Raw genomic sequence first — 12121 nt, 5'->3', positions numbered from 1 at the left:
ACTTATTTCCCTTCAATTTTCTAGTCATATCATTATTTTTCCAAAGTTTTACTTCTAGGGGCTATCAACAAGAAAAAGAATATATTTGGGAATTACCAAACTTACATACTTGCCATTGAATGTGTTGTTTTATAAGCTGGCTTAATATCAGAATTATACAGAACATCAGCCAATGTGCCGTGAACAATGAATTCCTAGGGAATATCCACATGATCTCCTGAAATAAATTACAGGCATGGCAAGTGCATTTCAGCCTGTTTTCTATTCTACAGAGCATGGGACAGAAAGCATGAAAAAAAAAAATTCACAGAAGGATTTCACAATCCTTTTGAAATTTTGTATGTTTCTCATCTATGAAACATTCCATATAACAAAGCCAATAAAACATGAATATCTTCAGGAAAGACAGAATGATCAACTATTCCTGCCAATTAGAGGATATGGGTCGGTGGAGCTGCCTGTAGTAAATATTTCCTGTGTCATTAGCACTCACTAATTCATGGGCAAATTTTCAAATTCGTACACAATCCTTTCAACCCCTTTGCTTTTTATGCACACATCTAATCATTTAAAAAGTAGGAATCAGGAATTTAAAAAAATGAAAATAAAAGTATTTGGTGACTCATTCATAATTCCAATGAATTCTTAGATGGGACTAGGAATTTTGAGTGTGATTCAGATGAAGCACTGGGATGGTCTCTAGGCTTCATTTATCCATCTACCAGAGACAAACTGTTTTAATAAAACCCAGAACCAAAGACCACAAAGGAGAGAGCGGCTGGTGTCTAGAAAACTAATGCTAAGGAGCCAGTTAATGAGCTCGGGCTGACTCTTCTTCTTTTAGTAAGACCATGTTCTGGTAACTAGAGAAGTAACTGGTGGGTTGATTTTAACTATCAGGAAGGAAAGTGTGGTTGAGTTTGGGTCTCGCAGCAAACTGCCAGCACTTGTGCAATCTCCCCGTACCTCTTCTCACATATTTTCTTAAATCTTGCAAATGGCCTAACATTAGTAAAATCGGAGCCTATTTTTAAAGCAAATGATAAGCCACAATTGTTCCTAAGTTGTTACTTTTTTCTCCTGAAGATATCACTAGTGCTAAACCTTCTGACAGGAAGACTCTCAGAAAGTTAAGAAGATGGATTATACACAAATTGTTCATTCTAATTTCAGAAACTGAAGTCACTCAAGTCTGTAGGAATCATTTTAAAATAGTTTGAATGGTAAGAACAAGTTACTTTTTCAAAATGCCAAATACTTGAAACACTCCAAAACTGTGTTGGATAAACCTGCTTAAAAACAGAAGCTTGGTATTCACCAGTGTCATCGCCCCAAAACGCTTCCCTAAGATGAGTCAAAGCTGTGTCATTAAATGAAGCTGAATGGGGACACGTGAGCCCACGTATAAAACTTACTTTGTCAGATGCCTCAGAAGCCAAGAGGTTAGTGGCGAGAGTCTGCAGCTTGTGGTGGGCCATGTTCTTCAGAGCAGCGAGGCTGCGGCGTGTCATGGCCTGCTTGAGGTTGATCGCCGGGTGGCTCAGCGAGTCGACGGCAGCAGGGGCTGCTTCGTCGCAGGCGTTGAGGATCTCCACAGCCGTGATCCCCATCACACACCGGTCCAGCGCTCCTGGGAGACACACACACGCACAGTCACTACACGACTCTGGACAGCTAAAGCCCATTTTCTCAGAAAGGAAAAAGGCACGGACATCTTTTAATGGAGGAATATGTTTTATCAGTGCCTGCCAGAAACATTTTCTTGTCTTTCCTTCCTCTAATGATCTCCCACGTAGCATTACCTGCCTCCTCTCCTCAGAAGAAAAGCTCAGAAAACTTGAAAATGCAGAATAGAAATTATACAATTAAACACAGGAAAAATAATGGCAAAAATGAAAAGACAATCCTCAAGCTCTGGGCAATTTCAAGTATCCTAATAGGCACATATCAGAGTCTCCAAATAGAGAAAAGAGAGGGGAAGGTCAAAAACATATTCGAATAAATAATGGCCAAAACCTACCAAATTTGCTGAGAACTATATACCCACAGATTCAAGTACAACAAACTCTCAGCACAAGAAATATATAGAGAACTACAACTAAACAGCTCAAAATCAATAATAAAGAGAAAATTTTCTAAGAAGTCACAAAAAAATAGATATAGCATATACATAGAGGAACAAAGATAAGGGTTATAGAAGATTTTTCACTGGAAATAATACAAGCAAGATAGTGAAATACTGAAAGGAATAAACAAAAAACTGTCAACATAGAGTTCTATATCCAGAAAGAAGTATCTTCAAAATGATGGTGAAATAAAAAGGTTTTCAGATATACAGAAGATGAAAGAATCACTCATAGACCTGCACCGCAAGAAAAATATTAGGCAAAAGGAAACGGCTGGACACGACTGAGCAACTTTCACTTTCAGCATTCCTTATACTGCCTAAATAAATAAGCAGACAGAAAGAAAGAATGTTCCAAATGAATGAAAATCATGAGCAGCAATATGCATGATATAAAAGACAAGAAGGAGTACATAGTGACCCAGTTATTCTTGGTTAGAACTATTCCTCACACAGAGCAACCAGTCTCTATGAAAGAACAGTAGGAGATAAGACAAAGGTAGACACGTACCACGCTGTGGAGGGTCTTGTCTTAAAGGATACGTGAACTAAAACTGTTTATGTTTTTGTCTTTAGGACAGTGGCATGAATCACGTGTGGTTGTTATTGTTTTATTTCCTATAATTAATTTGCCAGGAGAGTACAGGGTGGACTAGAAGGTGGAAACAGAAAACAGAGAAACCAATAAAGAGAGCATTAAAGTGAAAGCAAAAGCTGCTCAGGCGTGTCTGACTCTGTGACCCCATGGACTATGACCCCACAGAACTCCCCAGGCCAGAATCGAACCCAGGTCTCATGCACTGCAGGTGGATTCTTCACCAGCTGAGCCACAAGGGAAGCACAAGAATACTGAAGAGGGTAGCCTATCCTTCCTGGGTCAGGAATCGAACTGGGGTCTCCTACATTGCAGGCAGATTCTTTACCAACTGAACTATCACTGGAGCCAAAGATAGCATGGTGTTAAAAAATATAGCCTGATATAAAAATAGTACACTGTAAAGAAAAAAGGGAGGTGATGGCTACCTAATGGGAAAGACTCAGTAATTAATTACACAGAGGACTCACAGGGAGGACGGTTGAAAAGAGAGTCATATTTTCACTTGAATAACCTCTTCCTTCAAAATTTCAGAGTGACTCCAAAAGGGAAATAAGAAACTTCACTTGACTAGAAAAGTACTACTTTTTTCTTAACCATTTCATCCTTTGTGTCTCTTCCTTTCCTGTCTTACAGTGGTTGTTTGTTTGTTTTTAATTTTTGGCCATGCCATGCAGGATGTGGGATCTTATAATAGTTCCATTCTTCCACCAGGGATCAAACCCATGCCCCCTACATTGGGAGTTTGAATTCCTAACTACTGGGCCCTCAGGGAAGTCCTTATCTTATTTTTGTAATAGAATGAAAACAAAAATATAGAAGATACAGAAAAGTCAATGATGCTACTATGTTATATCCTGTGAAACAGAAACATAAAATCAAATCTCTATTGTATTATATCCTGCAGGCAAAAGATCAAATATGTGAAGAAAATACCTGGAGAAGGCAATGGCAACCCACTCCAGTACTCCTGCCTGAAGAATCCCATGGATGCAGGAGCCTCGTAGGCTGCAGTCCATGGGGTCACTAAGGGTTGGACACGACTGAGCAACTTCACTTTTACTTTTCACCTTCACGCATTGGAGAAGGAAATGGCAACCCACTCCAGCGTTCTTGCCTGGAGAATCCCAGGGACGGGGCAGCCTGATGGGCTGCCGTCTATGGGGTCACACAGAGTCTGACACGACTGAAGCGACTTAGCAGCAGCAGCAGCATATAATTAAGAGGATAAATAAAAGAACAAAAGATTTTGGACCTCTATCTCTGTAAGTTTTGTATTACTAGCTTTAACTTCATTTCATAAGGAAATGAACACTGAAAATAAAAACTACCCATTTGAAGAGAAAAATAACCAAAATGCTCCATGAAATTATAAAGTTAAGACATTTTTAAGTGCTGTTAAGCTAGAAGCGTCAGTGTAATTCAAAACGGCAAACAGAAAATTGCACAAAGTGCCTGAGTAGTTTTCATGTAATATGATTTCATCTGTAAAAATACATTCCCAAAACATGAAGTAGAGGCAAAAAGTATCTCCTCAGAGTTTAAACACATTTCATACATCAAGCCTGGGCCAAATCTGATTTATTTTTGCTTCATTTTTTATTTATTTAATTAATAAATAATGTCAATACCTTCAGGATGTGCCTTCCTGGCTCCCCAGGGACCTTTATATCACTAGCTAAAACCTGAACAGCAAAGAGGGAAAAAGAGCGTACACCCCCTATTATGGTTGAAGTCCAAAATTTATTCTGCTTCCCTAGCTTTATCTTGATTTAAGAACGCCATATTGACTGATTGTTTATCAAAATCCTCCTGAAGGTCAGAAGATAATTGGTCAACTGCAATATTATGTACTGGGCTTAATTATAGTAAACCGGTTATAAAAATAACATCCTCAGTACACATACAGTCAGGAGCTATTTGTCATTTCCTACTAGGGAAACTACTGGAAAAGTAATTCTGTCTTCCAGTAAGGCCTCATTTGTAAAGACTTTCATATTCTTTGTAAATATCCTTCAAGTATCTGAAGTATTCAAGTATCATATATTTCCGCATCTAAGAAATTCAGGAAAATTATATTCTTTATCATATTAATGTTTAAAGTTCTAGACAAGTTTAACATACTCTTGTATTAATAATATATCAATTGTTTATATATGCAATATTTTAAAATAATGTTTTATAATTATCAGCACTATAACTTTCTTTAATATTAATTCTCAAAAAAAAATTCTAAATAAAAGTAAGATCATATCCCCAAGGCCAACAAAGCAACAAGTTAAGCATGTTTGTAAAATAACAATAATAGGAAATATACACATATGTAAGTACACACACAAAATACACAAACATAATGGATACGCACTTACATCTACTGCTTACCAGGTAAATATTATGTCATTTTAGTCTCTCAGGAATACTATAAAACACGAACTATTATTATATTCATTTTACAGATGAGTAAATTGAGAGACTTGCCATGGGTCACAGTGCTGCCAAATGGTTGATCTTAAATTCACACCAAGGAGTCCGACTCCAGCGAAAAAGTGAAAGTGTTAGTTGCTCAGCCATGCCTGACTCTTTGGGACCCCGTGGACTGTAGCTTGCCAGGCTTCTCAGTCCATGGGATTCTCCAGGCAAGAATACTGGAGTGGGTAGTTATTCTGTACTCCAGGGAATTTTCCCAACCCAGGGGTTGAACCTGGGTCTCCTGCATTGCAGGCAGATTCTTTACTGTCTCAGCCACCAGGGATTCCCAGAGCCCAAGACAAACTCTGCATATAGTTAACCTTAAGCAACACAGGTTTGAACTTTGTGGATCCACATACACATGGATTTCTTTTCTCGGCAGTAAATACTACAGCACCACCTAATCCTTGGTCATTCGAATCCAAGAATGGAGAACCACGGATATGAAGAGGACACAGGAACGGAGGGCCAACTCTAAGTTATATGCAGATTGGCAACTATGAAGAAGGTGGGGTCCTCAACCCCCATGCTGTTCAAGGGTCAAGTGCATCTGGTTTGTAGCGTGGACCAAATCAGCGAACATGAAGCAGTGCTGCTCAGCAGATAGGATGCAACAGAAAGGAACATAAAATAGGACACAAAATTACATACGTGATACGACAGCAGACCTGTTGTTCAAAATGTAGAAATGAGACTAGAGAGAAACGTGTCCACATTCACCTCTGAACAGCGGTGAATCTGAGTTCATCTTTCTTTTCTAATGCCTTTGTACTCTCTTGAGCTTCCCTTGTGGCTCAGCTGGTAAAGAATCCGCCTGCAATGCGGGAGACCTGGGTTTGATCCCTGGGTCTGATCCCTGGGTCAGGCAGATCCCCTGGAGAAGGGAAAGGCTACCCACTCCAGTATTCTGGCAAAGAGTTGGACATGACTGAGCGACTTTCACTTTGTGCTCTCAAAATTTGACAAAAACTAAGACCCTGTTTTACAATCAGGCCCCCTCAAAAAAAGTTAAATGCCAAAGTAAAGAAGTCTGACACTCTTCAAGAACGCTTCCTCTTGTCAAAATTGCTTGTGTACTATCAAGAGAGAACCAGGACCGCAAATGAAGGATAGGTGAAGGTTATGGCTACTTGCTCCAAAAGACCTGTGAGCTCTCCCTCTTATATCACCGTCCAAGCCAGAAATATACACATAGTCCGATTTCAAACAGGAATATTTAAGAAAACAAGAAAAAGTTTCAGAGAGAAAAAGAAAAAAATAGTAGAAATATTACATAGCACGTACGTTCTTTAGGAACATAAAGAAAGGTTTAACTCACTGATAGATGACTTAGGATAGTAAAAGTAGAATAGAGTGTGTTTTTAAAACCCCAAACTAATAAACATGTAGTTACATACTTAAAAATTTCCAAGGAAACACCTTAAGTTTCTGTATGTAAACTTTATATGTCATGGCCTGTATTTTTAAGCTAAACATTATCTGCAGCATGTTATGCCACATACATAAAATATCTGAACCCTGAAATTTTACATGTTCTCTCGAGAACTTAAAACTTTCCATTATCTCCTCCAATTAAAGGCCCTGTATTATTTTTCTGCTGTTCCACTGTTTTTGAACTAGGGGCAAAAAGGATTCTTTAATCTTACAATTTGCCTCAAGAATTATATAGAAATCACTTAGCTGTCTGGTGTCTGATGTCTGTCCTAAGTTGAATATTGTTCACGTTTCTCTAAAGATCAATGAACTACTCTACAAGTATCTGAGAGAGTACAACAAATATTTTAGAGGACATTTAAATATTTCTTTGTTGATAATTATAAGAACCCTTAGAAAAAGCAGTGATGAGAAACACAAGTAGCAACCTTTTGACATTTCAGGGGTTTTTCCTCATACAAAAGCTTTTTCACTTCTAGGAAGCTGAATATACTCATTTAATTTTCTAGTCTCATCTGTTCTTACCAGTATCCATTTGCCAGACATACACGGAGCCGTCTGAACATCCCACTACCAGGTAATCGTCAGAAGGCCTCCACTTGATTACTTGAATGGGGAAAAGATGACGAGACGCCAGCATAATGCATTTTTTCTCTCGCAAACTTAGAAGTCCGACTGAGTGGTCACTGGCTACAGAACAGATGCAGTGCTGCACTCTTGCCTGAAAGGAAAAATAAATCTCAATCACATCTAGATTAAATTCGGAATAACATGGATCTGGTCCTCAGTGAAATCAAAATTAGTTACACATTCACTGCTGTCGAAAACACGAACCACACCACCAGGATATGTCGAAAATTTTCTTCTTTTATATTACACCTAAAATGCCCAGTTCAATCATCACAACACTTTGAAAAAGACTACATTAAAACTAGTTTTAAAAAGGAAAAGATACCTAGAGAAAGCTGCTGTTCAAATCTGAAGATGACCTTACTAAAATGATTGCTATATACGAACAGACAGACCTGGAAAGAAATTGACCTGTTATGACGTGTTCTCTTTCCCGGTCTGAATTTCCCTTTGCGAGTAGCTGGAGCTGTGGTCCGCAGTGCTTCTGTCTGTGACTCTGTCTTTCAGACCCATGCTCTTCCCTGCTCCTTTGCTCAAAAACAATATCCTCACAGTCCCTCTGCCACAATCACCTCTGAAGAACCGCCGATCATTCGTATTATCTGCAGGCGTGCTTCACAGCTTCCGCCTAGAACCTCGGCAGGCACACGGCCTCAACTAACACACAAAAGCTTGGTAGGCAGCCTGCTCTGTATTTTCTGCTCATCCCGGTTTTGAGCCCTTCCACCCCTTTTAAGAACAAGATGGAATATAACATAAACAATCAAAGACGGTAAAGATTTTCAGTAGCTACCGAGAACTGAATCCACAACAGATAAAATTAAAACTTAGAGTCTTTATATGTCTGAAAGGCCATGTATAAGCAACTTAAAACTTTGTAGTGAATTATTAGATTATGCTTCCGGTTCACATCAAGGTGAACCCGTATGAAAATAGCCATCTGAAATTCATTATTGTGGCTATTTATTGAGGAGGAGATCTAAGGCACTATATATTAAGACATGTGATCCCTTCTATAGGCTTCCCTTGTGGCTCAGCTAGTAAAGAATCCACCTGCAATGCAGGTGAGACCTGGGTTCGAACCCTGGGTTGGGTAGATCCCCTGGAGAAGGGAAAGGCTACCTACTCCAGTATTCTGGCCTGAAGAATTCCACGGACTGTATAGTCCATGGGGTCACAAAGAGTCGGACACGACTGAGAGACTTTCACTTTCAACTTCATCCCTTCTATGCGATCCAGAGGAGAAATTTCTCAAAGCTCACTCTGCTGCGCTTTGCCTGAGCAGACTTTTTTGGCTAAAGAACAGTATCTCCCTCATCGGGAAATGTTGACATGTTATCAGATGAGAAAAAGCAGGAGGCAGGGGCATGGGTGACCAGCCGTGCATGGGAAACACAAGTTACAGTTGCTTTTACCTGCAGACCTTCTAAGAACCTCTAGCCTGTAACATGAGGATAATTATATCTACAGAGGGCCTACAAATAGCCACATTCATTTGACCATCATAATCTCATAAGACGCAGTTTTTTAGGAGCACACTTTGGGGAAGGCTGCTGCAACTGAGTCCTTTGATGTTTTGGCTACTAAGAAACATAGGACTGAATTTTCTACGCATAACAGAGCGGGGTGTGGGCATACATTTCTGAATGTGGACTCCTGGTGGTCTCATCTAGTTTCTCTCTCATTTTCTCTTCACTGTGATTTTGCTTTATTTCTATCTAACTAAATACTGTTTATTTCTTGTAAACAACCCAAAATCAATTTTTTTGAATGAAGCAGAACATTCAAAAAGAGAGAGAAAGATTTAACTCGTCACTTTGTTCTTTAATTCAGGTGTTTCAGCCTTTGGTACTGTGTTAGCTTTATTTGTCCTTTGTTGTTTTATAATGATACAAAAACTATAATCAGCACAGTAGCTATTTACTAGTTTTCAAAGGTAAGAAAACTAAGTTCAGAAAGATCATGTTATAAACTGTTATGAAAACATCACATAGAATTTTCTTACACATGTTTTAAGCTTATTTATTTCATGCTTCCTCGTAAGCATAAAACATTTCTTTCTTTACAAAAGACATTAAGGACTGAAGGGTAGCTGACTATGGCGTGTAAAACTTCACCTTGTAATTAAATAGTAAGTCAAACTACAGTAGCAAACTACAAAAATATCATTTAAATACAGGCAATGTTAGAATTTAACATGGCAGAAATATAACGTCTTTATTTTCAATTACTTCACACTACATAAGGTAGTTTTGACTTTCACAAGACATAAATCCCAGGGACGGTGGAGCCTGGTGGGCTGGCGTCGAGGGGGTCGCACAGAGTCGGACACAACTGAAGCGACTTAGCAGTAGCAGCAGCAGCAGCAGCATACTGATAACAGAAGACAGTAGTTTAGGGGGAATAAAAAATAAGAGCTTAGTACAATGGAGTGTTTGTGTTTCTACAAATAATCACTAATACTGACTTTGCATTTATCAAATATATCCATCATTCAGTTTACAAAAAGATGACTGCCACATGAATGGTTAGCTATTTTGCATTTGGGGCTTCCCAGGTGGCGCTAGTGGTAAAGAACCCACCTGCCAATTCAGGAGACGTAAGAGACTTGGGTTCCATCCCTGGGTTTGGAAGACCCCCTGGAGGAGGGCATGGCAACCCACTCCAGTATTCTTGCCTGGAGAATCCCCATGGACAGAGGAGCCTGGCGGGCTACAGTCCATGGGGTCGCAAAGAGTGCAACGTGACTAAAGCGACTTAGCACGCACACACATTTTCTATTTTGCAATGCGGATCTGAGAAAAAGTTGTTTTATTTATTTTTCTTACCAGAGAAAACAAATCTAACAGTGATCGTTTTCTCTGTGTATGAGTCACTGCAAAGAACTGTTTCTAAACGGCGTTCCTTTCCATCTACTCACACCCTTTAATCAGGCACTGATGAGAGAGAATGTGCCCTCAGTCGCTCAGAGTCGTATCCGACTCTGTGTGTGTGCACGTGGCGTGCTCAGTGGCTCAGCCGTGTCTGACTCTGCAACCCCATGGACTGCAGCCCACCAGGCTCTTCTGTCCATGGGATTCTCCAGACAAGAATACAGGAGTGGGTAGCCATTTCCTTCTCCAGGGGATCTTTCCAATCCAAGGATCAAACCCGCATCTCCTGCATTGCAGGAGGAGTCTATACCACTGCGCCACCTGGGAAGCCTCCCCAATCTTTAAAATGAACTAATCCTTAATTGACTTCCCTGGTGGCTCAGACTGTAAAGCATCTGCCTACAATGCAGGAGACCCAGGTGGGTGGGGAAGATCCTCTGGAGAAGGAAATGGCAACCCACTCCAGAACTCTTGCCTGGGAGGAGCCTGGCAGACTACAGTCCATGGGGTCGCAAAGAGTCAAGCACATTCCTTAATTAATGTAACACATCTAACTCACCAACTTCCCAGTCCCCAAGTTGACAATCATTTCATTAACGTTCACATACATTCCTATCATTCCTTTTCATAGATAAAATGAGGCATAGGCGGGGGGTGCTGAAGTCTGTTTGTTAAAAAGGTGATTTTTATCGACATTCTTTACTCTGGTGTTTTTCAAATTATGTTCTATTGGTGGATCTCAACATCTGAAGTGATAACAAAACTGAGAAGCACTGACCCACGCGTTCTCTCTCTGCCAAGCATCTCCGACGGCAGTTTACAACCTGCGGTATCCCTGTTCTAACGGAGAACCTGACCTCCGGCACCAAATCCTCATGAGCAGTTTTACTGTCAGAACCGTCACCTTTGCCATTTATATACAGGTGGGTAATTTTCTTTTTAATTCAAGAAAATGCAATCCATCCTTATAAAAAGATTTAAAATTTCTACATCATGTTAGCACCCTTATTAGTAAAACACAAAGCAAAAATTAAATAATAGCAGAGGGTGTGTTTTAAAAAGTAGATTGGGGGTGTAATTTTCTGAAGGAAAAAATAACTGAACTCCAAAAATTCTAGTTTTTCATTCCCAATGATATGTTCTTTTCTGACACGTGTATTTACATTAAGCACGTTTTAAACAGGAGTTCTGTTCTTCACTCACACAGTTCAATAATAGTGAGAACCGGCAAATGACATGCCCCATCCACAAAAATGCGTTTGGCCCCAAATAAAAACGGTATCAGTTCAGTTCAGTCACTCAGTCGTGTCCGACTCTTTGTGACCCCATGAACCACAGTACGCCAGGCCTCCCTGTCATTCAGCAAATCCTGGAGTTCACTCAGACTCACATCCATCGAGTCAGTGATGCCATCCAGCCATCTCATCCTCTGTCGTCCCCTTCTCCTCCTGCCCCCAATCCCTCCCAGCATCAGAGTCTTTTCCAATGAGTCAACTCTTCACATGAGGTGGCCAAAGTACTGGAGCTTCAGCTTTAGCATCATTCCTTCCAAAGAAATCCCAGGGCTGATCTCCTTCAGAATGGACTGGCTGGGTCTCCTTGCAGTCCAAGGGACTCTCAAGAGTCTTCTCCAACACCACAGTTCAAAAGCATCAATTCTTCAACGCTCAGCCTTCTTCACAGTCCAACTCTCACATCCATACATGACCACAGGAAAAACCATAGCTTTGACTAGACGGACCTTAGTCGGCAAAGTAATGTCTCTGCTTCTGAATATACTATCTAGGTTGGTCATAACTTTTATTCCAAGGAGTAAGTGTCTTTTAATTTCATGGCTGCAATCACCATCTGCAGTGATTTTGGAGCCCCCCAAAAATAAAGTCTTTCACTGTTTCCACTGTTTCCCCATCTATTTCCCATGAAGTGATGGGACCAGATGCCATGATCTTCGTTTTCTGAATGTTGAGCTTTAAGCCAACTTTTTCACTCTCCTCT

At 40.1% G+C, this 12121-nt stretch overlaps 1 protein-coding gene across 8 annotated transcripts in view; it reads right to left on the bottom strand.

The window, feature by feature from the left end:
• Positions 1–12121, bottom strand: part of WDR7 (WD repeat domain 7) — a 355172-nt gene that overhangs the window by 277278 nt on the left and 65773 nt on the right. For all 8 annotated transcript variants that reach the window (XM_060405554.1, XM_060405555.1, XM_060405557.1 and 5 more), the window contains 2 exons: positions 7149–7344; positions 1416–1630 (listed from right to left, as the gene is read on the bottom strand). In XM_060405554.1, coding sequence (XP_060261537.1) covers positions 1416–1630; positions 7149–7344 — 411 coding nt within the window. The remainder of the gene's footprint in view (positions 1–1415; positions 1631–7148; positions 7345–12121) is intronic.

Source organism: Ovis aries, chromosome 23 (genome assembly GCF_016772045.2).
Source record: "Ovis aries strain OAR_USU_Benz2616 breed Rambouillet chromosome 23, ARS-UI_Ramb_v3.0, whole genome shotgun sequence".
Taxonomy (NCBI): Eukaryota; Metazoa; Chordata; class Mammalia; order Artiodactyla; family Bovidae; genus Ovis; species Ovis aries.
The sequence above is the reverse complement of the archived record's forward strand: the minus strand, read 5'-3'. Positions and strand labels throughout refer to the sequence as shown.